The following is a 26,104-nucleotide window of genomic DNA, read 5'->3' as shown; positions in this document are numbered from 1 at the left end:
TTCTTATCTAAGATGCCAAATTGTGTTGGTCCATCTTTGTGATGCCAGTTCTTACAAGGGAGTTTCAACTTAATTTACACTTGTAAGAGAGAACTAAACTGAGTCCTGGACATTCTTTACTGGGCAGAAGATTCCTCCCCCCCCCCCCCCCCCCCCCACGGACGGCTGTGTACTCGTATCAATATAGGTGCCAGCCAAGGCAGTTCTTGCAGCCTCGAGGTCAACAATTGGCGTATCTCTGTTTACAGCCATCCAAGGTCACAGCAGCCAGCATATCCAGGCCTTCTGTCAAGACTTCAAAGACTATGCCGATTTTACTGTTCTCCATGCCCTATATGCTCCAGGCAAGCAAAAATAGATGTTACAGGGGGGTTCCTGTCTGGCCCCACCATCCTCCCTTGATGTCAATAGGGCAATGGATAGCTGGGCTCTGTGGGCAGCATGTGACCAGGGGAGTGTGAATAATTCCCCTCACCATTCATTAGCAGTGTAGGGGGCAGGAGCTCCCACATTTGAATCCCTTGGTTTCATACTTGAGATCTGCTTAAAGCTGCATTCCCTGACTCCAGAGGCAGTTCTTAAGTGCAACAGTTTGAGCTGCTTGCAGCTTTGTCTTTGGGGCTGGGAATTTCATATACTGTAGTATATGAAAGAATGAATTCACACTACTGTGGCTCTTTTGGGTTGTGCTACTTTGGCTCCTGGACTTAGCCTCATTTTGCTGGCACAGCTGTCAGGAATACTGTGCTACAATGCCAGGGGTGTTGTTTTTAATGTTACCGGGGGGCTTAATCTCTACTCTGGCACAGGCCCTCCCCCCAACCCTGCTTTTTCAGGGAGGGGTTCAAATGAGGGCATGAGCACCATCCACCCTTGCTCCTCCCCCAGCCTCCTGCATGCCACTGAGGAGATGATCTGCAGCAAGGGAGGTACTACTGTTAAATTTCTATTTACACAAACCAACACACTTGCCCCTCTCCTTCCCTGAGGCCCTGCCTCTTCTCCAGAAACCTTGCTCCTGCTCCCTTCCCTGCATTGCTTGCTCTTCCATGCTGGGCTGGGATTGGCCTGTTCCCCACTCTACTAGAATGGTGCTGCTAGGGCTTCCCCTCGGGCGGGCTGGTTTCTCACACTTTACCTTAGAGCTTGTATCTCAGTCCACAATAGCTCCCCACATGGAGCTCAGGGCTGCTGCCTCAGCCAGCCAGCCACCCATGGTCTTCTCTGCTAGAAGGCTCCAGCAACAGACTGCCCTCCAATCAGGGGCCCGGAAGGCCCTATAAAAGGAACTGCAGGATCGGCCACCTTCTCCTACAGATATGCTAGACTGTTTGGAGGACTTCTCTATGGTGTGTTGGGATAGGTTGTGGCAAGGCCACAAGCTCCAGCAGAAGGTTTGGGGGCCTGATTCACTGTATCAGAGACTAAGTAATGAGGGGACTCAGGATTAGTGATGTGCAGACTCAGGGAAGAGTTTGGTGAAGGAGGAGACTCCATCTTAGAGTAGGGGATACTTGCTAGGGGGCAAGTGTGTAACATTCCTGCTCTAAGTTTGGAGCATCAATGTTCACAGGTGAGTAGTTGATCTAAAACTATTTAGAAACTCAGGCTCTAGATTTGGATGCAAGAGGGATGCCTGGACACTTTGTATGGTAAGCCCTTAACAGCAGTGGTCATTAGAGAAATGATCACTATAGCAGGACTGGGTGCAGCATACTTGTCACCTACTGTAGAACTGGAATACTCTTGCTAGAAAGGACACTGTACTCAAATGCAGTAACATTTTATTTTGAAGGCAGGGTGGTATTAGTACAACATAGTATGACCAACTGTTTACATTCTAGCAGTCACCGCTGCAGCACCTGTTCAGGTGAATGAACCACCTACAACCTACCAAGGTGTCACAACAATCCTTTCCTCAGATTTAAACATGTCAGACAAGCAAGCAATGTGATACTCTTTATATCCACAAGTTCAGAGTACTAAGCACAGATCTGAATACTAGCCCTTTGTCCTGCAGAAACATGCTAGTGTCCACAAACTTGCAGTCAGACTCATGTTGACTCCACATGCACAAGGAAATCTGCCTTCATTCTTCCAAGTTGAAACTTCATGTTTCAGATCCGAGCCTCCTTAGCCTTGGATGCTGCTATGACTGCCTCCTTAGCCTCCATTTCTTGGTTTTGTGGTTCCAGGGAATCTGCAGAGCCCTTCCCTGATGGGGCAAAGGGCCCCACAATCCAAGACAGAGGTGTGTTCTGCATCACATATGCCATCAGCTCATCTACATATTCCTGGGCCTTGGTCACCATCTCCTGGCTCTGGGTGAGGAGGCTGCTGGAGAGATCCTGGAAGGAGCTGGCAGTGGAGAAGGAAGCATGGAGCTCCCCCATGTTTTGATACACCTGTCGCACCTTGTCCTGAAGGTTGGCGGGGAGACCTTGAATGCTGGATACTAACACCCGGCAGGCATCTTGCAGCTGCTGGAGAATGCTGCGGGACATGGCCAGAGTCTCAGACTCCATCTGGTGGGGAGACAGAAGCTTTGTTAATGTTCTCCATGGTAAGATTTCAGACTTGCTGCTACCTGCATCAGCAATTTTGCTATGCCAGAAGTTGTGTTACAAGAAATGTACTAATAGCAGCCACCAAGGGTGTCTTTGAGAGAAAGATCATACAGTGAGTTTCAGAAGGCAGGCAAGAAGCAGTTAGGCTCCTTTGTCACAAGCTGCTACAGAGGCAATAAGCCATGTAGCTGGGACAGAACAGAGCTCCCAGAGAAGTGAGCAGGGGCTTCGTGTGGTTGCAGGTGCATGATCTACAGTGTTAGTTTGCAGACACTTTGGAGATTAAATCTAGTAATAGTATGCATCACCCCAAGAGGAAGCAGAGTGACTTCTTGGGCACAGAGTCAGCATGTGACAAACATATCAAGCAAGGAAGATATACTTCCATTATGCTCAAGGGAAATGGAACTGTGCATCTTTACAAAAGATTCCCAAGATAAATTTGAGTAAACACTACAACAACCCTGCAAAGACCAGGATATTGGCAGCCTCTCCTGAGGAGATGGAGAAGTATGTACCTACCTCTGGGTTAGCCAAGTCTGTGATCTCACTGCCTTTTCGCTGTTTTCTGTTCCAGTTCAGCCACACATGCTGGAATTTCTCCTGGACATCTGGAAGTGTCACACCTTGCTTGATGTAATCAATCTGGATGGGTATTCAAAAGAGTGTATTTGCCATTTGTACATCAGTTATTCTAGTTCTACAGCTTAGGGCATGCATTCAGCCCCCAGATGGCTATGCTCAATGCATCAGAAGGACATCTAGCTACAGAGATGTCAGTCAAGGCTGTGTGCTAAGTCTCATTATAACCTGGTCCGTACAGGAGGTAGAAGAGTTCCCTGCTCTGAGGGGGAGCATATGCAAAGGGAAAGTGAGTCCTAGCCAACAACTACTCTATTTACCAGAAGGCTTCAGCTTCAATAAGTCTAGTCTTACCAGTCCCATGGTTTGTTGAAGCTGGGAAAGTGCCTCACTGATGCTGTGGCTGGTGCGTCTCATCTTGTCTAGGGAATAGCGGTAGGCGCGCTGGCGGAGTTTGGTGGACAGGGAACCTAAACGCACAAAGTAGCTGCGATGCTCTTGTGGTTGTGCCGCAGACACTTCAGCCCCTTCCACAGATTCCGCAAGTTTGGCTGGAGGGAAGAAAGGAAAGGTTGTTTCATATCCATAGGTCCTTCCTGCACCACCTTGTTACTCAAGTCATTTTAACTGGGCACATGCCCATCAACTCAAAGCTGAGGCATGAGGTTTAAGATAGGAAAATGTAGAGTCAGCCTGCATTGGTTGACAGATACAAGACTGAGCAGTCTAGAGAGAAGTTTGGACCAGAAGGAGGATTACTCTGGCCTTTCAAAGACAATTGCCCCATCATTCCTGTGTTCTGACCTAGTTCCTCCTCAGTCATGGGAAGATAGTGATCCAGGAGCTCTTCAGACTTCTCCAGCATGGCTTCCATCCCACTTATAGCCAGTTGGCCCATTCGCGATTCCACAATGGTGCTCATGCCCTCTGCTACTACTGATCTGGTGGTCTTCATACCATCCTGCATGGCCTCCTTGGTCATGTCCACCACTCTGATCATGCTCTCCTTGACATCTGTCAGTCTGGATGATACCAGCTCCTGTGTGTCAGACATGGCCTAGAGAGAAGGTCCCAGCAAGACATTACTGACTAGGAATTTGAGGCAATAAAACCACATTGATCCCAGGGATTGATGTTACAGTAGAGGATTATCATTGGCTCAACTCCACAGCTCAGCTCTTCAGTGGAAGTGCCACGGCCTTGCTAGGGTAATTCTATTTCCCTATGCTGAGTATGGGACACATGATTCATTTGGGTTCTATGCCAATCAGAACTATGCAGTGTAGAAATTTGTACTGGACACTTACACTGTAGCTAGTCATTGTTAAGACACTTTAGCCTCAAGAATTTAAGGTTCACATGAACAGTAAAAGCATGGCCTCTCCCCCTGGGGCAAAGATGGGTGGTGACCAACTGACCTGCCCTTTCTTGCCCAGGCCTCTCCATCCTCCATGCCTGGCTGTCCCTTCTCCAGATGAACCCATCTTAGCACCCCCTGCCCTGCCTTCACGGCAGTACAGGTATGGTCTCCTCTCCCTGCACCTCTATGGTCACATGCTGCCCTCTCAAGATTCATCAAGGTTCACACCACAAAACAACAAACTTCTGGCACTATGAGGGAAGGAAGGGATAGGTTCTTCTTGCAGCTGCAGGCAGAGAGGTGGTAGGGAGAAGGGATGACCTGGCCTATGCCCTCACAGAGCTCCTCCCTGCCCTTTGTGGCAGGAAACCTCTTGTCCCTCCCAGCCTGAAGGGAGGGGAAAGAGCAGCTAACACCTCCAGGCTGCTGGCCACCAACATCACCCACCTGCCTCTGGTCCCCCAGCTATACCTTAGCCAGGAAGCATTTAGAGATAAGGGTGTATTGTGCAGGGAACCTAACTGCAGGGCTTCAGCAAGCCTGCCTATAGTTGACAACTGTTAGATGGCTGAGGAGGATGTCCAGAGAGGGGAAGCAGGTGAAGATGCAGTTTTCAGGCCCAGAGGGCTGCATTGGCGACTATAGGACTGGGGAATGAACTGTAAATTGCTTCCTCCCTGCCACTACAGCTTAACAGCCAGAGTGGCTTTCCCAAACCACCACCAAGAGGCTTTGGAGCCCATGGGGCTTGACTCCTCCTGGACAGTGCTCTGGGCTGGAGGGTCTTGGAGTTGCCCAGGGTGCTGGCCCAAACAGTGGAGGGGAGGGGAAGAAACCTGCCTGCCAAGCTGTTGATGTGCTGAGTGCTCTGACCAAGGGCTGGTTCTCTGCTCAGAGCTAGGAGTCACAGGCACCCCATGGATGGGGTATTGAGGAGCAGTGGGGCTGAAGGGAAAGCCAAGGAGAGGACAGCAAGAAAGGCCAGTAAGTGATCCATCACCTCTGCTGCAGCTTACAGTGCACAGCCTGTGCTCACTGGAAATTGAATGGAGGCTGGGTCCTGCTGGCTTGAAATGAGGTCAGGTTGCTTCCCTGGCAGGGTGAGCCTGTGGCAGACCAGCAGCCAGGCTCACATACCAGCCACCACTAAATTCCCACTACCACCCACTCACAGCCAGGAGGTGAGTGACTAGTGAGCAGGGATTTTACAGCAGTGGAACCTGATAGTACTAGGGTTTGGGGGTGTGGACATAACATAAGAACCATTTGCTGTTCTAATTGTTAAAATACCTTCAGGGGGTGGCTTAAATACAGAACTGTTGCTGTCAAGAGAAACATTGTGTCCACCCTCTGTCAAGCAGTAACCCAGAGGGCTGCTTACACACCAGCTCCCACCTTATGGCCACTTTTCACCTAGACTATTTCTCTGCTGGAGAAAAGCAATACTGGGCTGCATCCTAAAACCCTGGCCACATCACTGTGGGGTGTTACCGTCTCAGCTGTCTGTTGAAGGGTTGGTAGATCCTCCTCCACTTTGTCTGGTACTTTGGAAGCCAGCTCTGTTCCTGTGGTCTCTGTAGAGAAGCCCAAGTTACTTGCCTTAATTTTGCTAGCGCAGAATGTACAGCCTTTGGTTCAGATATACAATGAGACCCTCTTCAGCTCTCCAATGTGTTCACACAGCAATGGTTTGGTTGCAGGTGCTGCATACTGATATTTGCATGAGTATTTGTTCAAGGGGATTTACTTATACATAGCTTGAAGAGGGAGGGAATTGCTGTCAGCTTCACAGATGGATTTTATAGAAAAGTGAGATTTTATCATGCCACTCTAGTGGTTCAATTACCTAATCAAGATAGTTCCCCCTCCCCTCTTTAGAAGGCACCAAAAGCTTGAGCGCTAAGCAGAGGGCTTTTACAGTGCCTCGACTGCAGTAAATTCAATGAACTGTTCTCATGCAGGCAGCAGGTCAACAAAGAGGCTCATTAATTATTTTTAACACTCAATTTGCAGTGCTGTTATAGCAGCTATATTGGTCCAGAGACAGAGGTACGAGATAGGGGAAGTATTGAACCCATTTGATGAAAGACTAGTTTGCGATCCCTTTCAAAGGGTGTTGCTCTTTAAATGAAAGTAGCCAAGAACAGAGCTTTCACTGCAGCCAGGAGGTATAGTGAGCACAGGTTCAGCAGCTGTAATTATTGTAAACAAGCCCCTTCATTATCCTGTGGCAGGGTGTTTGTAGAAGTGATACAGCAGCCCAGAATATAAACCAGTGGTTTTCAAACTATGGGTTAATACTGGGGCATGGCAGGTCAGGCATAGGGTCTCATTGTTGGCGGAAGGGGGGGGGGGGAGAGATCAGGGGACCAGTGGGGATGCTAAGGCAGGCTGCCTGTCCGTCCTGGCACCACACACTGTACTACAGCCCAGAAGCGGCTAGCAACAGGCCCAGCTCCCAGGCAGTGGGGGTGGGAGGATGGAAGGGCAGGAAGAACATGCACTGCCCCTGCCATGAGCACTAGCTCCACACTCCCTCTGTCTGGGAACCTACCGCTGGCTGCCGCTGGGGCATAGCATAATCTGTGGTACCAGGATCACCAGGTAGCCCGTCTCAGCATCCCCACTGAACCATTGACCAGGAGCTGCTCAAGGTAAGCCCCTCCTGACATCCCCAAAGCTGGAGCCCCCTTCTACACCCCAAGGTTCTCATCCTCAGCCCCACCCCAGATCAACTGGGTCATTAGGAAAAAATGATGCCTGTGATCCAGTGTAAGTTCCCCCTCCCAAGACCACTGATAAGGAGCCCCCACTGTGACCAGACTCTAGCATTGCAGACCTACTGATTTAAAGACCCTACTGGCAGCATATGGGGTCACATGTGTAGAAAGCGCTGCTCAGACACATGACTCACCTTGAGATTCAAGTGCAGGTGGAGCTGGCTGTTCACTGCTGGCTGCAACACTGGTTAGGGAGGTCACTCCCTTTTCTGCCATGTCACAGAGAGATTTCACATAGGGATGGCTCTCCTTGGTGGAGGTGTAGGCTGTGGCAGCCAGGTCACAGGCAGTGCTGACAAGTGGGAGACTGGCCACCCTCTTCAGGACGCTCTAGTGAGGCAGAGGCAAGAACAAGGAGGTTGAGAAAGCAATACCCTATCCTGGAGCTAACCCATTACTAGTCAAATGGTTATACCCTTGAATGTGCTAGCGCCAATCAAAGTATTGTGTGATGGAGTGAAAGACTGAAGAGCTAGGAAGCCTAATATCTGCTTCTGACATTAATGATAAAGCCAGATCAGAAGTTTAACAGAAGCAAACTAGTGTTAAAATTTTATAGAACCAAGAAGTGGAGCCAGCTCGTGCAAGATAGCCAGCTCTCTTTTGTAGTCACAAATTGAGCCAGTGATGCTCATGAGGAAGTGCCTACCTGTTGCTCCTCCTCCTGATGTTCTGGGGATGCCACATTTGTGTCTTTTCCATTTGTCATCATGGTATGGTCAGATATGTCTGAGGAAGGCAAGAAGAAGCCTGGAGTTACAAGTCATAACTTTTAGAGGGGAAGTTACAGCTACCCCAGAGGGGAAACAAAAACAAAGGCCAACCCCAGAGCAGTATCCTATTCTAAAGGATAAAAAGCAATGGTAGTCCTCACAGATTGACAAGGAGCTCACATTTAGAGCAATATATACCCTAATCACTAGAGAGCAATACTTTAAAAAAAAAAAAAAAGCAGAAACTTCAGGTAAGGAAATAGAGAATCTTCCAGATTCCTTTCATGCCACAGAGTCATTGAAAGAATTCTACTTTTGTAAGTCCATTAGAGTCAGTAAACATGCAGTTACTGCTGAAGGTCATTTAGCAGCCCTACAGTACAAGAAAATAACTTAATAACATGATCCTGTCTCTCAGACAAGGAGCTTAAGGTTAATCATCATGAAGCTCCCCAGTACATACACTACACACATCTGTTCAACAATATGAATACAGCACAGCCAAACATTTCTTAACAACATAACCCAAAAGCCCTAATCAAAGAAGCATGCTAACATCCAAAGAAAGGATGATTAAAAGACCTTATTACCAACAATTGCTACTACAACCAAACCAACCCCCTGACCAGTCTCAGTACTCCAAAAACTGCCTTATGTGGGCTAGCACCTGGTCAGGTTTTATATACTCCTGATTATGTCATTGTGAGGGGAGGGGTAAAACACTCAGGACTGACAGTTCAGGGAGCCAGTGAAAAGATGGCTTCTGCTTCCCTGACCAGTAAGAGAATGCAAATCCCTTGGGGACTGCAAAGTTTAGGAGTAAGTTTTTCACCACAGGTGATTCTAATTAATCCCACTTCATCTTTTGCTGTCACCCAGCTGAACACACTTTGATTCCACCGCCTGCCTTGAAACAGTTACTAGTCAGGATGGATACAATCTTCAAAAGCACCTCGGTGACTTAAAAAGACATGAACTTTCATTGCCATGTCCAATGGGAAAAGAGAAGCAAAGGTGGGGAGGCATATTGAAACAGAATTTTTAATTTTGTTTTGAAAAACCTAATTTTAAAAAAATGAACCAAATATAAATAATCTGTGGGGGTAAGGTTGCAGAGAACAATCTGCCTGCTTCATCACCGGCCATAGTTTCAGAGTAAAAACCAGCACACTGTAGCACAGAGTGGCACTCTAAAGATCAGTAGTTTTTTCCTGTGCTTAGGGCACTAGGCTAGGATTTGAGCTTGGTTCTATTCTATCCTCTAACAGACACCTCCTGTGTGACCTTGGGCAAGTCATTTAGCCTTGCAGTGCTTGATTTACCCTCTGTACAAAGGGAATGATAGGGCCTCTGGGCTTTGTAGACGTTTTGTGAGGTGCTCAGATACCTTGCCAATCAGGACCATATAAACTCCTTAGATAGACATTGCAGAATTTAGTTTGGAGATACCTTTCCCTTCTCCTCTTTCAAACATCATTGAGAATAACAGCATACCACTTTTCATTAAAAGGGATGGCTGGGAGAAAAGAGTATTTATCCCTCTGTCACCCCTTCATTGTTCTCCCCCCAGGGCTTGAACTGGGACAAAAACTGGTGGCTCTGTCCCTTCCCACGACCCAAGCCCTGCCTGTGTGAGGTGATACTCAGAGCAGACTGTGCAGGTGCTCAGAACAGGGCTGTGCTTGTTCTCCTGGGGTCTTTGGCCTTGGGCCCTTCTCAGGAAGGTTCAGACACACCCTGGGCATGACCAGAATGGGATGGAGGCACAAGACCCACATGCCTGGAGCCCAGTCATGTGATTAGGTCAATCTCAGCTGCCATTTAAAAATAAACGCTTCTACTGTTGCGTTGTGAGCAAGACACGAGGAGTCATTCTTCCACTCTACTCTGCGTTGATTAGGCCTCAATTGGAGTATTGTGTCCAGTTCTGGGCATCACATTTCAAGAAAGATGTGGAGAAATTGGAGAAGATCCAGAGAGGAGCAACAAGAATAATTAATGGTCTAGAGAACATGAGCTATAAGGGAAGACTGAAAGAATTGGGCTTGTTTAGTTTAGATAGGAGAAGATTGAGAGGAGACATGATAGCTGTTTTAAAGTATCTAAAAGGGTGTCACGAGGAGGAGGGAGAAAAACTGTTCTCCTTGGCCTCTGAGGATAGGATGAGAAGCAACAGGCTTAAACTGCAGCAAGGGAGGTTTAGTTTAGAAATTAGGAAAAACTTCCTCACTGTCAGGGTGGTTAAACACTGGAATAAGTTACCTAGGGAGGTTGTGGAATCTCCATCTCTGGAGATATTTAAGAGCAGGTTAGATAAATATCTATCAGGGATGGTCTATAACGCTCACCCGGACAGCTGCCCTAGGGATGGGGCTGCAGAGCTTACTCCTGCACTATGTACAGCAGTGTCTCCATGTGAGGGCAGGGGATTGGACTCGATGACACCTCAAGGTCCCTTCCAGTTCTAGTGTTCTATAATTCTACCTCATGTGGCTACAAAACCAAGCATTGAATAGAACTGTGGTGTTTGTCTGTGCTGGCATCCAGCCTCCTGTTGAGGAAGAAGCAGTATCTATACCAAGAGAAGTAATTCTTTAACCCTCACCTGGCCCTGACTGGTGTTTGACCACCCACCCATCCTCCCTTGACGTCAATAGGGGAATGGCTAGCCCAGCTCTGTGGGATTGGTGGCATATGGCCTTTTAGCCCCAAGGTTCAGAGTGTAGCCAGGGGAGTGTGAATTGTTCCCTGATGTCATCCACTCTCACCATGAAAATGAGATGCCACCCCCAGAATCTGCAATCCTCCCTCTCCTCTCTTGCTTTCTTTGATCAGCAGTGAAAGAGTTGAAAACCTGGACATGTCTCTCACCATCATTTGGCCTGGTGAGTTACCCACTTAGACAAATATGGCATTTTATACCTCTCCAAGCACCTGTGTTAGGCTCTGTGCAGAGGAAGGCACCTGCCCATGTTTCCATTTTTGCTCTTTCCAGGTTTTCCCATAATCTACAGTCAAATTATGTTGACGGGCCTTAGCTCTATTAGCACCTGAAGACCAGCCACTTTTAATATTGCAAGAAGCATAGAAACGTAAGTCTAGCCTGGACCTCCAATGCAGCTTGACTGTTTTTGATATCTCCCATAATCAGTCCTACCTCCCAGGTGTGTTTTGTCATCTAAATTGTAAGGGACACAGTTTTCTAGATAACTGAGTTTGGAAATATTTTACTGTTCAGTCTAATCATATGAAGCTGCATTTCTCAAATGCTCTTTCTGGCTGCATTTTGTATTGCTTAAGGAAAGGGCATCTCCTCTCCATTCACTGTGTTTACTTTTAATACAGTTAAATATCAAGGAAATGGTGAATATTTATTAAAAGAAAATGACTGTAGGTAGATACAATGGTCCCTTGGATTCCCTCTCACTGTATAGTACTGCCTTGTGACACAAAACACTTCATGGCATTTCTTACAATACTTTTGAGGTGTGAGGTTCTGGTGCAGGTAGCTGAGACATCAAAAGAGTCATAGATGAACCAGAAGCAGCTGAGATTCTTTAGTTTAATTTTGATACCCTAACCGGTGCTGAATTCATGTTATGTCCCACCTTGTGGTCATTTGCTTTCACCTTCCCTAATGTACCTGTACCCGAAATGGGCAACTAGACTGAGATTCTGAGATACTACCTCTTTGCTGTCACCTTTCCCACTTGACCCTGTCTTGCAACACTAAAATATTTGTGTGTGGACTACAACTAAGCAAATCGTATTTTTTTCAGGAGCTGATGTTAAAAAAGTTAAAAATAAGTTTAAAAAAATCACTTCAAATCAAAACTGATTTTTTTCCTTCAGTTTCTCATCAAAGTGGAAAAAATGGAAAAATATATTTCAAATCAATGAAAACATTTAATTTGCCCCTAAGAGATTTTTTTGTTCAGTTTTTCATTTCATGTAGTCTTTAGGTGCTTTTTTACTCTTCCCTCAGTTTTTTTTTTAAATCTAGCTAAATTTTGAAAAGACACAACATTTCAAAATTAAAAACATTGAGGCTATGTCTACACTGGAGGGTTGTTGCGGAAGAATGGCCGTTCTTTCACAAAGCGTCCACACTGTCCGCCCGCTGTTGCGCGAGATGATTTACCGTATGGCATCAGAAGAGAGGACTTCTTGTTCCAGAGCTACACTCTTTTCTAACAGGTGTAAGCCCTCTTGTGCAAGAGGGCAGTGTGGACGCGTGGCAGGGGATTCTTGCACAAGAAAGTCCTATGCCTAAAACGGTCATCAGAGCTTTCTTGCGCAAGAGAGCATCCACACTGCGATGGATGCTCTTGTTCAAACGCACATGACAGTGTGGACATGTTCTTGCACAAGGGTTCTTGTGCAAGATATTCTTGCACAAGAACTCACCAGTGTAGACATAGCCATTGACTGTGTCTACACCGGCATGAATTTCCGGAAATGCTTAAAACAGAATAGTTTTCATTATAAGTATTTCCGGAAAAGAGCGTCTACATTGGCTACAGATGCTTCTCCGGAAAAGCCCTTTTTCCGGAAAAGCATCTGTGTCCAATGTAGATGCGCTTTTCCGGAAAAGAGCCCCGATCGTCATTTTCGCGATCGGGGCTTTTTTCCGGAAAAGACTACTGGGCTGTCTACACTGGCCCTTTTCCAGAACAGTGTTCCAGAATAAGGACTTATGCCCGAGCGGGAGCAGCATAGCTTTTCCGGAAGAGCGTCGTTGCTTTTCCAGAAATTCAAGGGCCAGTGTAGACAGCTCGCAGCTTATTCCGGAAAAGCGGCTGATTTTCCGGAATAAGTGGCCCAGTGTAGACACAGCCTAAGTGTTTCATTTCCAAGTGGTCAAAAAGAAACTAGTAGAAATGAAAACTCAGAATGTTTCATTTTGAACTGAACAGAACAAACTGCTTTGACTCTTTCAATTTCTTGCCCCCATTTATTACTGACATTTGAAAAAAGTTTCTATATCCTGAAAATGGATTTTTAGGCAAATTTATGATAATGAAAAAAATAACCCAGCCCTACTTCATAGTCTTCATCCTGTGTTAACTTTGCTAAAGAATCCAAGTTTTTTAGCTCAAAGGCTTAGCAAACTCACAGACTTCTTCAGGTGGAATGTCTTTTGAAGATCAACCTTACAGAATGTTCTCTGCTGATCTGAAGAAGTAATGGGTTACAGGACCATTCTGATATGCCATTATTTTGCACCCTTTGTGCATTAGTTTAAATAACTATATAATGCCAACAGCTGGAAATGAACCTGGGACTTCTGGAGCTTAGTGCATGAGCCTCTACCACATGAACTAAAAGCTCACTTCCTCTCAGCTAAGGTTCTAGAGCAGATTCACTAGTCTCTCTGTAGGAGGTCTCAATGCCATTAGATGGGACAGTAAACCACACCCAGCAGGTGTGTGGGTTACAACTACAGAAGGTGCAAGACAGTGGTAAATCACACCTGTATTATGCAAGAGTCACAGGACATACAGTAAAGACATATGTATTCTTCTTTCTGGTCTGCCCACTCTAAGCCCGTCTACATTAGGAAGGGGAATACCAGTCCTACCCTGCAACACTGATCTCACCAGACTATTCCTCCTTACTGTCCTGCATGGCTCTGTAAGGCAAATCACAATGTTGTCCTTCATGACCTGTCTGCTTATAAGAAAGGGAAACTGAAACTAACAATTTACTGGATTTGCAATGGCAGGTTCTGTTTGCTATCTATTAACTTCCCTGTTTTAAATTGGTTCTGTTTATCATGCATGTAACCCAACAAAAATCAAACTCAAGACCAGATTGTGTGTGATTCCCTTTCCCCTCCCACAGCCAATATTTAAATGATTCCATGAATTTCAGGAGTTCACAAGATCAAAGCTTTTGTTTGACAAAGATGACAATGCTTGACAGCTCTACAAATGAATTAGTACCACAGAGAAGTTCTGTCCTGTAGCAGCTTCCAAACATCTAGGCTATGTCTACACTGGCATGATCTTGTGCAAAAATTCTTCCAAAAGAGAACGTCTACACTGGCATGTGCATGTGCTTTTGCGCAAGAGCGTCCATGCCAGTGTAGATGCTCTCTTGCGCAAGAAAGCTCTGATGGCCATTTTAACCATAGGGCTTTCTTGTGCAAGAAATTCATGTTGCCTGTCTATACTGGCCTCTTGCGCAAGAACAGTTGCACAAAAGGGCTTATTCCTGAGTGAGAGCATCATAGTTCTTGCGCAAGAAGCCCTGATTTCATACAGTAGAACGTCAGTTTACTTGCACAAGAACACACGGCCAGTGTAGACAGGCAGCAAGTTTTTGCGCAAGAGCAGCTACTTTGGCTCAAGATCGCGCCAGTGTAGACACAGCCCTACAGTCCAGTTTCTCTTGCACCTTCTTAGACTCCACCAATACAACAAAATGTGTCTGCTTATGTTCTGTATCACAAAGCACCAATGGGTGACAAACCAACAGAGAGGTGTACTGTACACTATATACTCCAGCAGCTCATTCCTATATTCTTCCTTTTTGTTCATCCTTTCCCATCTTGGGGAGAGGGTTCATCTAGATGGGTCTTAGAAGGAAACAAGAGCAGAGAATGAAGCATTGCTGCAGTATGATAAACTTATTGCATCTTGACCTGAAATTTGACAGGAAAGCAGTCTATAATAATCTAGTAAAATGAGCTTCTGGAGACGGGTAAATGTCTGAATCAGGGTAATGTTGCAATATTTCACCAAATGCAAGAAGGAAATAAATATTGTGAAGGTGCAATTTTTTTATAATGTTTCTTGAAATAGGAGACAGTCACAACTACACTATTGTTTGATCCTAAAACTGCTCCCAAGTACCAAACCATTGTTCCCATGCTCTGTGATGTTTCCAATGCCAGTCAGCCGTGTTTGTTTTTGGTTCTATCTGACTTTCAAGGAGCCTCTCTAGAAATTATACACCAGTGATAGTCAGTGGTCCAGGAGCCAAGTTAGCAATCAACACAACCCCAAAGAGTCATAGTAGTATAAATTCATTGTTTCCATTTGCTATAGTTCTGTGTTTAGTTTAATAATATTATTCACCCAGAAAATTAGTTATCAGTTTGAACTCAGTTAATTGGTTAATCTATTATATACTAGCCAATTAGCTGGTCTTAAGATGGGATTTTCAGGTCTCTCCTCCACATTGGTCTTCTCTCCTGAGCCTCCGGTCTCTCACTCTGTCTCTCTCTCTCTCCTCCTCCTGCTTCCCCTTCTCTCTCTCTCAGTTCTCCTCCACCTTCTGCCTCTCTCTTCATCTATTTCTTTCTCTTCTCCTCCTGCCTCTCACTCTCCACTCCATTTCTCTCTTTTTCTTCTCCCCCTCCTGCCTCTCACTCTCTCTCCTCTGTCTCTGTCAAGAATGCACACACGCACATGAGTCCGGCTCCCTGCCGGCAGATTCCCTCTCCCTACCTGCCAGTTCCTCCTCCTGATTTCCCACAGCCAGCCTCGCTGCCCCTGACTCCCACCCCCGACCAGCTTTGCTTCCTGCTGGCCAGCCCCACAGCCTCCGACTCCCACCCCGACCAGCTTTGCTTCCCACCAGCCACCCCTCCCCCGTTCTCCCCTGGCCAGCTACGCTGCCTCTGACCTCCCCCCCAGCTCTGCTTCCTGCTCCCTCTCCCCCCCCCCAGCCAGTCCCGCTCCCTCCACCCCCCAATCAAGGGTGTCTGGTTTTTTACCCTACCCGTGTGATGTACACAGCCAGAGAGCAGGGCCATGTACATCACCGCCCCACCCCCTTCTCCTCCCTCCATGGCGGCTTGGCTGAGTGCTGCATGCTTAGCCGGGCTGCCGTGGGGGAGGAGGGATGGGGCAGTGATGTACACCACCATTTGGGCTCCCCCCCCAGCACCCCGGCTGAGGGGCACAGCACTCTGCCAAGCACCACGGTGGGAGGGGAAGGGGGCACAGGGTAGTGACATACACAGCCTCGCCCTCTGGCCGTATACATCACCGCTCTGCCCTTGCCACCGCTGGCTCCCCTGCCACAGCCCAGCTGAGCAGAACAGCACTCAGCCAAGCACCACAGTAGGAGGGGAAGGGGGGCGTGGCGGGGTGGTGACATACACAGCCAGGACCATGTATGTCTGTGTTACAGACTCACAGACATTGGGCTACTATAGATATGATTTGAGTTTGTCCATTTGCCAGTTTGTTCGAGAACTCCTAAACAGTAAGAGCTAGGACAAACAAATTTGGTATGCATCTTCCTCTCTTCATAACTTAAAGACAAGGGTTTGGTTCAGGGGGTAGAGAGAAGGAGACCTATATAGTAAGACAAAGATTTTGGGGGGGGAAAATCATGGAAACCATTAACTTACAAACAACCTCTCCAGGAGCAATGATGTAAGGCGCAGCCCAGGATACCAAAAAGGAAGGGATTTAACTAAAAATAATTTCCACAATATCTTGTTCTGGAAACCCAGATATTGTAACTCCTTTAATTATAGAATACAGAAGTGTGATAGATCAGAAACTGTCTCCTAAAATAAATGGTGAGCACCATATGTAGATCAAAATATTTTATATAAAATACTGTCTCATCTCTAAAGGAAGCTACCAATGATGAGGTGGGAGGAGAGAAAAAGGAAAAGAAAAGAGTACAGAACATAGGCCTTAGGCAATATAGTCCAGATCAGTCTGATTACTTAGAGCTAATATCTCTTGCCAATAAATGGCATTAGTGCTACTACAAAGAGTTAGCATTATTACAAGGTATTATTCTTATAACTTAAGAGACTTCTTTAAATAAATCATAGTCTTTGCTAGCAAGGAGAAAATGACATATCCTTATTAGCAACAATTGCTAGGCAAGGTGTTGCATCTTCATCCAACAGACAGATTAGCACCTGTCAAAGAAATCTTATCTTTTTCAGGTCTCCACATTTGGTCTACTCACCTGCAATCACCAGTAGAATGCTGTTCCCTCTCCCCCCCCCCCCCCCACTATTTTCCTGTTTGGAGTGCACTTTATCTGGAAATGGATAAAGGAACACAAGGATTATCTGTGATGTTCCCTTCCCCTGGGGTATCTGGTACTGGCCCCCGTCAGAAGGCAGGATACTGGGCTAGATGGACCACCGCTCTGACCCAATATGGCCGTTCTTATGTATTCAAAGCAGACACCACCTCTACAATAAGCAACCTCTTATTTACAGAGCATGTTTTCAAGTAATTCTGTAATGAGTGACTTGTAGTTGGTAAGTATGGGTTCTTAAAGGTATGTGGCATACAGCAGGCATGGGGTCTGTTCAGTAATTGAGCTGCCATCTTGCTTTGAAAGTCAAAGCTTCCCCCCCCCCCAAGGGATTTTTCCATATGTGGAGTATTCAATTTAGAGAAGTCACTATGCATGAGCAGGTAGCATTTCCTGAAAACCTTTCCATTCAGACAGCAATTCAAAGCTGGCTATACATCAAAGCTCTATAGGTCTCCAACTGATTTTGAAGATGATCATGATTGTACCAGAATGCATTTCTTTAGTGGGACACCTATACCTAAAAGCTCCTCATGCCAATCCCTTCTAGGCTTCTCTTCTCTGTCCCACCCCCAAACCCTAGCACTAAGCAAACCTGTGCTAGAGTAGCATTAGATATTTTAGCCAGCTGCACTATTACTTCTCCCCCACCCAACTGGCTGCATGGAAAGCCAAGTGTACTTCTATTACAGAGTGCAATAGTGTTAACAACAATTTCTTCTGCTCCACATTTAGCAAGAAGCCAATGTTTGTTAACAGGATAGTAGATCTAGGGCTATTCGATGGCAGTGGTAGTAATGAGAAACTAAGAGCAGGACTAGTTGCTGGCAAAGATAGCACCTTCTAGACATGACAAGAGAGCCCACTGTTCAAATGCAATGACACTTTATTTTGAAGATTGTACTTAATACCAGCCTAAGATTTCTTGATACAGCCTAGCAGTCACAACATGCTAGGTTGTGCTATTCAGGCTGCATATGGTTCTTTTGCCTAAGTTAATCAAATTGCTATTTGTCAAAACAATCCTTCACTCAGATTTAAACATGTCAGCCAAGAGACACAAGGACAGCTGAACTACATTAGTCATATTGTTTCCTAGATATGGAGGACTGAATCCTCACCATATGTTAGGAGAGATCTAGGACACAGGTGTTACAAGTACTAGCCATGTGAGAGCTGCAGAAGTAGCTAGTGCACATGAAGGCAAAGGAGACCGATAGTGACTTGTCAGATACAATTCAAAGAATGAGGGAAGAGTTCCTTGTGTTTGCAGGTCATCCTTAATCAGACTTAGATGCTGCTGTGACTTCTGCCTCTGTAGCCACCATTTCTTGGTTTTGTGGTTCCAGGGAACCTGCAGAGCCTGTACCCAATGGGACGAAGGGTCCCACAATCCAAGACAGAGGCGTATTCTGCACCACATATGCCATCAGCTCATCTACATATTCCTGAGCCTTGGTCACCATCTCCTGGCTCTGGGTGAGGAGGCTGCTGGAGAGATCCTGGAAGGAATGGGCAGTAGAGAAGGAAGCATGGAGCTCCCCCATGTTTTGATACACCTCTTGCACCTTGTCCTGAAGGTTGGCAGGGAGCCCTTGAATGCTGGATACTAACACCCGGCAGGCATCTTGCAGCTGCTGGAGAATGCTGCGGGACATGGCCAGAGTCTTAGACTCCATCTGGTGGGGAGACAGAAGAAGCTTTGTGTTAATATTCCCCACACAAGGCATCAAACTTGCTGCTGCATCCTCCAGTCATTTTGGCATGCCAGTGATTAAAAAGTCTGATGGAACTACTGACTCCGAATTCCTTTAGATAAAAGGAGGCAGCTTGGGACAGTGCAGACTAACAATGGCCATAAGCCATGTGGCTGGGTCAGAGCTATGCTAGGTAAGTGTCTTCAACCAGGGAAACCCTTGTTCACATGATCTACAGTACATGTCTACAGGCTGTGCAGATGTTAAACAGAGTTCCTCACTTAGGCATGCATGTGAATGACTGAATTCCTTTGTGCACATAGTTTGCTTATATGATCAACTTGGTAATGACAAAGCTGTCTTGACTGCTTGCTTGGACATCAGCCTTAAAAACCCTAAGAACCACCCAAGTGGATCTCTGGATTAATAGCTGATCAGCCTTTCTAGAACCAGACTAGTAGCCAGCTTCTGACCATGTACATACCTCTGGTTGTGCCAAGTCTGAGATCTCACTGCTTTCTGGCTGACTTCTGTTCCAGCTCACCCACATGTGCTGGAGCTTCTCCTGGACATCTGGAAGTGTCACACCTTGCTTGATGTAGTCAATCTAGGAGTGTATTCAACCATCAGTAAATGCAAATCCATTATTCCAGATCTATTGCTTAGGGCACATCTCCAACCATCAAGACTGGTATGCTCAATGCAGCAAAAGATCTGGTCACATAGCACACATCTGACATCTAAACTTCATACCCTGGTCCATAAGGATGGAGAAGGGTTCACTGCTTTGAGGGGCAGCATATGGAGAGGGAAAGAGCCACCAGCTACTTTCTGTATTTGTCAGAGGGCTTCAGCTACAAGAGGTTCTTACCAATCCCATGGTTTGTTGAAGCTGGGAAAGTGCCTCACTGATGCTGTGGCTGGTGCGTCTCATCTTGTCCAGGGAATAGCGGTAGGCGCGCTGGTGGAGTTTGGTGGACAGGGAACCTAAACGCACAAAGTAGCTGCGACGCTCTTGTGGTTGTGCCACAGACACTTCAGCCCCTTCCATGGATTCTGCAAGTTCCGCTAGAGGGAACAAAGGGAAGGTTGCTCACTCAAATTAAGTTCCAGTATTGTCTGCACTTCCCAATCCTATCTCAAACATTTGTAAGGTCTTAGGAAGTTCAGATACATCCAGTGCTAGGGAAGTAACTTCAGACTTTAAAGACCAAACCTATTTTTGCATTCTTGAATAAGGACTATGCCTTAGTCAGTTTTGTGCAGATGGATCCTCCCAGTACCACCTGGTCCCCACTTGTTACTCAAGTCATTTTAACTGGGCACATGCCAACCAATTCAAATAAGAGGCATGTGGGTTAAATGAGATTGCTATAGTATCAGTCTGCATCAAGTGACAGGACTGAGAAGACCTGAGAGAAATCAGGACCAGAGGAAAGATTGCTCTGGCCTTCCAAAAACAATTGCCCCATCATTCCTGAATTCTAACCTAGTTCATCCTCAGTCATGGGAAGATAGTGATCCAAGAGCGCTTCAGATTTCTCCAGCATGGCTTCCATCCCACTTATGGCCAATTGGCCCATTCTTGATTCCACAACAGTGCTCATGCCCTCTGCTACCACTGATCTGGTGGTCTTCATACCATCCTGCATGGCCTCCTTGGTCATGTCCACCACTCTGGTCATGCTCTCCTTGACATCTGTCAGTCTGGATGATACCAGCTCCTGTGTGTCAGACATGGCCTAGAGAGAAGGACCCAGAAAGACGTAACTGTCCAGAAATTCAGGGCACTAAAACCACATGTTGAAGTCTGGGTAGGGGAGGATTACCACCTGTTCAGCCCCACAGGTCAAATGCTTCAGGTGAAGAACTGCATCTTGCTAGAGGGATATATTTCTCCCCCCCCCCCCCATGCTGAATGTAGGAAGCTAGTGAAATTGCCATTAGTCACTCACTTGAGTTCAGAACTATGCTGCATAGATGTTTAAACAAGTTGACTTGTATTACACTGAGTAGTTGGATTCTTTTTGAATCTTAAGTATAAGGTTCATATGCGGAAGGCAACACATGGAGGGACAGTTGTGACTACCCAACCAGACCCTCCCTGCCCAGCCCTTTCCACACTCCATGCCTGGCTTGGGCTCCAGAACAAACCCATCTCTCCTGCTGATGTGTGTTCCTCAGGTACATGGCAGGGATATGCTGGCTCATATATGGTGTTCCCTGTAAGCTGTATGTTTGCTGGCCACTAAAATCCAAATGCCACTCAGCTGATTAGCAGAGCACCCAAAGCTAGGTTGTGTTTCTAGTGGTGGTGCACTTAAGTTATTCTTCACATGGATGGAACAGACTAGAGCAAGTATTGGTCACATACTCAGATTAATCTGGGGAGAAGTGCTAGAGTCTGACCAACAGCCTTTAGTGCTGGGAAGGGGACTGGAAAGTCAAGCTGTGGAGGAGGTGGAAAAAATTGGTCTAACCAGTATCCTTGCAGAGCTCATTCCCCACCTCAGCTCATCTCTTCCTGCCTGCAGTGTCAGAGTCAGCTACACCTCCAGGCTGCTGCTGGACACTTACATGATCTAGCTGGTTCTTGTCCACCAGATATAATGCAAGAAGGAGGGGGTTAAGCCATGTAGAGTTATTGTGCAGAGAACCTTACTGCAGAGTCTGTGGAGGAGTCTAAGGTTGGGCCATAAACAAGCTGCAAAGGTCTTCCTCCCACCAGACTTTGCACCTTAGCTGGCAAGCCAATTTCTCCATGCTAGTGCATTGTGCAAGATTTGTGCCCACAGGGCTTGGCTTCTCTGGCCAGAGTTCCAAAGCAGGGAGACATGGAATTTCTCAGGATATTGGCCCAGACAAAGGCAGGGAGGCAAGGAAGGAGCCTGCCAAGTGCCCCAATCATGGACTGGTTCTCCACACAGTGCTAAGAGTGGGGTGCATCCAACAGGAGATGATGGGGAGCAATGGGTCAAGTCAGAGAGAGACCAGTGAGAAGGGTGTGAAATAAAGGAGACATGACCCAGTGCACCTTGCAATGCACAGCCAGTGCAGGCTGGAATTAGGGTCCCTGCTGTCTGAGATCAAGCACTAAGCAGGATCTGTATTGGACTAGCACTGCCCAACCTACTGCAGATTTTCCCTGCACACCCATTAGAGTCACCATCAGTCACTGCCACAGAGCAGGCAGCTGTTAGAGATGCAGCTGGCAATAGGCCCCACCAATACTGGTAGGGGAGAGATAGGAAAGTCATCCTGTATTTTGTTTAAGAAAAGCATTAGGAGTCCTGCCAGAGGGCTTAAATGCAGGACAGTCCCATTTTTAAAATTCTCATGTGGTCACCCTACATCTTGCTGGGAAGCCATAGACCAGAGTTCTATAGACATTTGCTGCCACCTCATCTCCTCTTGGCATGGAGTGGTCCACTGTTGGAAGAAGCAGCCCATTATTGCTTTATGTCCCGGCCATGTCACTGTGTGCTGAGAGTTACCTTCTCAGCTGTCTGTTGAAGTGTTGGCAGATTCTCCTCCCCTTTGTCCGGTACTTCAGGAGCAGATTCAGTCCCTGTTGCCACTGCAGAGGAAGACACCATAATGTAGCTACTTTAATGCTTAAAGTTTTGCTTTTGCAATACTTAGATCTGAGCCAGGTTTCCTGTTATGAGACAGACTTAGTTAGGTTCAGGCAGCAGTAGTTTGGGTAGCAGGTGCTACACACTGATACTTGTAATCAGACTAGGTTGCTGGGGACTGGTGAGGCAGAGAATCTTATTTTCTCATTCTTTTCCCACGTAAGAAAAATTCCCTCCCTTTTTCAAGGTAGGCGCTCTTTGTAAATGCCTCCTCCCCCCATGAATAATCACTGTATCCAGTAGTTTCCTCACATTGTTACCCAAGCAAGATGGTTATGACTGACATGAGAAAATGTTTCCCCTCCCATGTGTGTACTGCACAATTCGTTATCAAAACATTCTAGGCATTACTTTTCAAGTGTCCTCTTCAAGAGTGAGATGTGTGTTCTAGATGTCAGGTACTAGAGAACTTCTTGTTGGGCAATTTTAGCCTCAGTTTACAGTATTGTTGTAATAGCGGTGTTTGTCCAGTGGTCTTAGATACACAAGGTAGGTAAGGTATTGCACCAACTTCTGTTGATGAGAGACTAGTTTGAGCATTTTCCATTGCTAAGTGAGTTCATTGCAGTTAGATCCCCTTCTCAAAGGGAGTTGCTCCTGATATGGAAATACCCAAGCAATGATTTTTGTATAGATTCAGCAGCGGCAACTCATGTAAACAACCACCCCCTTCATTATCCGCTAGTCAGTGTTGTTTGTATCCATGGGCTACTGTATCACTGCTACAGTCACACATACTGCTGCCCACATTTCTAGCATTGCAGGCCTGCTGATCCCAAGACCCTACTGATGCCACCTCTCGACATACACATGTGGAAAGGGGTGTGGCCACAATTTACTTACCCTGAGGCTCAAGTGCAGGTGAAACTGGCTGTTCACTGCTGGCTGCAACACTGGTTAGGGAGGTCACTCCCTTCTCTGCCATGTCACAGAGAGATTTCACATAGGGATGGCTCTCCTTGGTGGAGGTGTAGGCCGTGGCAGCCAGGTCACAGGCAGTGCTGACTAGCGGGAGACTGGCCACCCTCTTCAGGACATTCTAGTGAAGCAAGGGAAAAAAAACAAGTCAGGGAAGCAGTTACCAGTCCTGGAACTGAACCATTGCTTGTCAAGTGGTTAAGGTAACCATATTAATGTGAGCTGGTACATACAGCTAGAGGACACTCTAGAGTATGTCCTCTTTTTTAAAGAGTTTAAATATGGTAACCCTGGTGACTATACCTGTGAATATGTTAGCCCCCAATCAAAGGAGATTGGTGAGAGGCTGACTGCTAAGAGGCTTAACAGCTACTTCCAACATGTGATTGGGTTTTATCAATCTAAAGTGTCTCTATAATTTGTTTACTTCAAATCAAGCTATTCATGCATTTAGCCTGCTATTACATAACAGCCAGCTATCAGCTGCATTTGTATGTTAACTAGCAAAGTTTATGAAGTACCTACCTGTTGCTCTTCCTCCTCCCCATGTTTTGGGGATGCCACATCTGTCTTTTCCCCATTAGAAGTCATAGTTTTGTAAGATATGCCTGAAAGAAGGTAGAGAAAGGCCTGTATTAGCAGCAGTAACTATCCCTAGAATTATAGCACCCTAGAGTCTGCAATGGTCTCCTGCACAAAGAAGTGAAACCAAATGGTAGTTCCACCAACAGATTAAGGAGGAGCTCAGAGTTAGAGAAATACTTGCTCTTTAGTGAGCCAAGTACATTTTCACTACTTACAAAAAAAAAAATTTCCATTCTGGTACAGATTAGTCTGATACCACTGAGTTATTGAAAGATACCTACTTACATAAAGCCAAGAAAGGCAGCAAATATATGGTAGGTACTACTAAAGCTAGTAATTGGCTTTTAACTGCATGAAAAAAGTCATCTAACATTAAGGGCCCCAGACTCTACTTCCCAACCCACATTCTACTTGCAGCTTCTTAACACTATAAACATAGTCCCACAGCCAAACATTGCTTAGCACCATAATTGCACAGCTATAGCTAATGAATTGTAGAAACAAACAAGAGCTAATTAAAAATCCTTATTATCAGCATGTTCCCTTCCCACTGACCTTTCTCAGTTCTCCAAACACTGCCTGACTCCCTTTACCATCTGGCAAGATTTTATATACTCCCTGGTTTGCGTGTAGGGGATGTAACACTGAGGATTGACAGTTCAGGGAGCCTGTGAAAAGACGGCTTCTGCTTCCCTGACCAGTAAGAGAATGCAAATCCCTTGGGGACTGCAAAGTTTGGGAGTGAGTTCTTCACCACAGGTGATTCCAATTAATCCCACTGAGTCTTTTGCTGTCACCCAGCTGAACTCACTTTGATTCCACAGCCTGCCTTGATACAGTTATTAGTTAGCATGTACAAAATTTTCAAAAGCACCTTTGTGACTTAAACAGCCATTGACATTCACTGTCACATCCAATGGGAAAAGGGAGAGAAAAGAGGAGAATATTGAAACAGAACTTCTACTTCTGTTTTGAAAAACCTAAAAATCTTTTAAAAACCAACCAAATATAAACCATCTCTGGGGGCAAGGTTGCAGAGAGTCATGGGCCTGAAGGACTGTGGGTGAAGAACAGTGTTGTGACCTAGGGCAAGGATTGGGATGCAAGGAGGAGATGTAGGATCCAGGGGGTCTTGTGACCTGGGGTAGGGGAGCCTAAGTGAGTGCAGGGGTTTGGGTTGTGACCTGGCACGAGGGATTTGTGTGTAGAGTCTGGGAGGAGGTATGGGTGCAGGAGCAGGGGTGTAGAGGCTTTGGGTAGAGACCTGGGGTAAAGGTGCAGGAGAGCGATGTAGCAGATTTAGGGGAGGGAGGTGCTGGGCCAAATGCCCTCCCTTGCCTTAGATAGATAATAAAGCATTTTATTTGAGAACAAGAGTTGGGCATTGTGACTGGAATAGCTTCCCTCTCTCCTCTTTCAGCCCCCACTCAGAAAAAAAGTTGGATGCATTCCCTTAAAGGAATGGGAGGGAGAAGACTGTTTACTTCTGTCACTCCTTCATTGCTCTCCTGTTGGGATTGCCCACGATCCAAGCCCTGCCTGTGTGAGGTACTACTCAGAGCGGACAGTGCAGGTGCTCAGGACGGGAGCGCGCTTGCTCTGCTGGGGTCTTTGGCCTTGGGCCCCTCTCAGGAAGGTTCAGACACACCCTGGGCATGAGCAGAGTGAGATGGAGACACAAGAGCAACATGCCTGAAGCCCCGTCATGTGGTTAGATCAATCTCAGCTGCCATTTAAAAATAAATGTTTGTATTCTACATGGCTACAAAGACTCACAGATGGACAGTCTCATGGACAGTCAGAAAAATGCACATTTCTAATATAGATATAGAGATTTTGATGGAGATTAGCTACATTATCACCTCAAGACCAGCCACCTTGGATCATGCAAAAATCACAGAAACATAAGTCTGGATGGGATGCCCAAATCCGCTGGCTGCTTGGGGGGTTTCCCAGAATGAGTCCTACCAGGCGTATTTTGTCATATAACTTGCAAGATGTAATTTTCCAAGTAACTGAATTTGTCTGCAGGGTTCATAAATCCCTGCCTTAGTCTAGTATTGTTGGCACAGAATGCTGTGCTACCAAAAACCACAGTGCCAGAGGTGCCATTTTATTAAGTCACAGGAGGGGCTTGACCCCTTCTCTGCCTATTCCTGGCTTTACCCCATTCCATCCTCTCCCCATTGTACACTTCACCCTTGCTCTTCCCCTTCCCACACAACTGACCTTCAGCAGGCAGGGGG

General features: G+C 46.3%; 2 protein-coding genes across 2 annotated transcripts; both read right to left on the bottom strand.

The window, feature by feature from the left end:
- Positions 1-1,767: 1,767 nt before the first annotated feature.
- Positions 1,768-8,651, bottom strand: LOC102462528 (perilipin-3-like). Its single transcript, XM_006130324.3, has 8 exons — positions 8,593-8,651; positions 7,939-8,018; positions 7,424-7,619; positions 6,001-6,083; positions 3,954-4,206; positions 3,504-3,700; positions 3,090-3,212; positions 1,768-2,525 (listed from the first exon to the last, which is right to left on the bottom strand). The coding sequence occupies exons 2-8, from the start codon at positions 7,999-8,001 to the stop codon at positions 2,118-2,120; spliced, it is 1,323 nt and encodes a 440-aa protein (XP_006130386.3). The 5' UTR covers positions 8,002-8,018; positions 8,593-8,651; the 3' UTR covers positions 1,768-2,117.
- A 9,240-nt stretch (positions 8,652-17,891) lies between these two features.
- LOC102462288 (perilipin-3-like) lies at positions 17,892-24,478 on the bottom strand. Its single transcript, XM_089769502.1, has 8 exons — positions 24,414-24,478; positions 23,799-23,881; positions 23,199-23,394; positions 22,215-22,297; positions 20,210-20,462; positions 19,592-19,788; positions 19,205-19,327; positions 17,892-18,702 (listed from the first exon to the last, which is right to left on the bottom strand). The coding sequence occupies exons 2-8, from the start codon at positions 23,862-23,864 to the stop codon at positions 18,304-18,306; spliced, it is 1,317 nt and encodes a 438-aa protein (XP_089625628.1). The 5' UTR covers positions 23,865-23,881; positions 24,414-24,478; the 3' UTR covers positions 17,892-18,303.
- Positions 24,479-26,104: the final 1,626 nt, after the last annotated feature.

Source organism: Pelodiscus sinensis, chromosome 1, assembly GCF_052426305.1.
Source record: "Pelodiscus sinensis isolate ZL-2025 chromosome 1, ASM5242630v1, whole genome shotgun sequence".
NCBI classification, from domain to species: Eukaryota; Metazoa; Chordata; order Testudines; family Trionychidae; genus Pelodiscus; species Pelodiscus sinensis.
Note: the sequence above shows the minus strand (reverse complement) of the source record. Positions and strands in the feature narration are given on the sequence as shown.